We start from the raw sequence: 1,683 nt of genomic DNA on the forward strand, positions 1-1,683 counted from the left end.
ATTCAAAAGTGTTTTCAAAACTGGTAAACAATGGTTATTTAATTACAACGACTTGCTCATTTGGAGGTGTGAGCCCATTGGAATATCTATTACCACGAATTCATCCAGATCTGATTAGATTGGGCATTAGAGAACGATTACAATGTCATATTAAGAATTGCCAGAAAGAAACCAATTCAATCAATAGTTACGCCAATTCAAAATATCAAGATATCAAAAAGAGAGTTCAGGATTGTGGAGGATTGGCAAATATTGGAGAGGATCTTGCAATTGAATATATGCAGTTTATTGGAAAGGATGGTGGTGTATTGCGTAGATTATCTAAATCTTTGATTAATGACAGAAGTTTTGTGTTGAAAGCTGTTGAGATTTGTCCTGTTGACATTTTCGCAGCTCCTGATCATTTCCAGAATGATAGAGAGATAGTAATCACAGCATTACGCAATGATGCATGGATATTGGAAAATTTGGAACATGCATTTCAGTACGATGAGGAGATATTTGAACTTGTTGCACGAACAGATTTGGCAGCTCTAATGTTTGCTTCTGAACGATTAGACAGTTGTAGGTAATGGACATTTGTTGCTCTGACCAAAAATTTTTTACAAGTCTAAAAGGCTTGGCTTGGGGACAACAAAACGGGACATGAAGAAAATTGTTGGAGGACAATGTTATTTCTCAAGATGTTGTTGTTGTTGCACCAATAGTGAAATCCTGTGTTGGAAAACAACCAAAAAGTGAAGAGAGGTACTTCATTGTTGAAAGTTTGGTTTTTTTTGTTTGATGAAACTAAAGTTTATTTTGATGAAAGTGTAACGTCTTCTTTCGTGGCGCCAACTAATGTAACGGTTTATTCTCGACTTGTAACATTTTTTAAAATCACAAGCGAAAAATGGCTGGAGTTTCGACTTGGCCAAAAAATTTTTGGGGACAAATTTTATCTACCTACAACTGTCTATGAACGATTGAGGAATGATACTTCTTTTATAATGAAAATGTTTCGTAAAATTGCACAAGATAGTTCGATGGACCATATGAGCGAAAGAGAAATTGCTATGCGTATGGTCAAGATGAATGGTTTATCTCTTCAGTTTCTCAATGAGGAATACAGAGATGATTTCGAAATTGTTACTTGCGCACTGAATAATCATTGTCACTCTCTTGCTTATGCTTCTGAGAGAATTAGAAGTGATCGAGATTTTATGAAAAAAGCAATTGAGAAGTACAGCGTTGTTTACTCGTATGCTTCGGATGATTTACGAAATAATGATGTTGAACTTGCTTTGATTAGTATAAGGGGAGGGAATTGGATTCCTGTTGAGCATGAGATGAACAGACAAGTTGTAAAAGAGGCTGTGAAAAAATCAGCATTACAATTGACTAGAGTTCCTGATGAATTAAAAAGTTGTGCACCATTCATGTTTGAGATTATCAATGAAACCACTGAACCAATTTTGAAATATATTACAAACGAATTGAGATTTTCTCAAGATTTTGTATTGGAAGCAATCAGGATAAGTAGCAATAATGTGCTAGATCTTAGGAATGCAGAAATGGATAATAAGGAATTTGCGAAAAAAGTTGCTCAACTAACTGGCTACACATGTACATATAGAAACGACCTATATGAAGCAAGAATGGAATACATGTTCCATGGAGCAAAGTGCTAAAATAATGTAACTC

General features: G+C 34.9%; 1 protein-coding gene across 1 annotated transcript; it reads left to right on the forward strand.

The window, feature by feature from the left end:
- NAEGRDRAFT_54966 (uncharacterized protein) lies at window positions 1–1,670 on the forward strand (the record flags this gene model as incomplete). Its single annotated transcript, XM_002668037.1, has 2 exons — window positions 1–568; window positions 812–1,670. Coding segments are annotated over 2 exons (1,427 nt in total), but the record flags the coding sequence as incomplete, so codon positions are not given.
- Window positions 1,671–1,683: the final 13 nt, after the last annotated feature.

Source organism: Naegleria gruberi (assembly GCF_000004985.1).
Source record: "Naegleria gruberi genomic scaffold NAEGRscaffold_830, whole genome shotgun sequence".
In the NCBI taxonomy this organism is placed as follows: Eukaryota; Heterolobosea; class Eutetramitea; order Acrasida; family Naegleriidae; genus Naegleria; species Naegleria gruberi.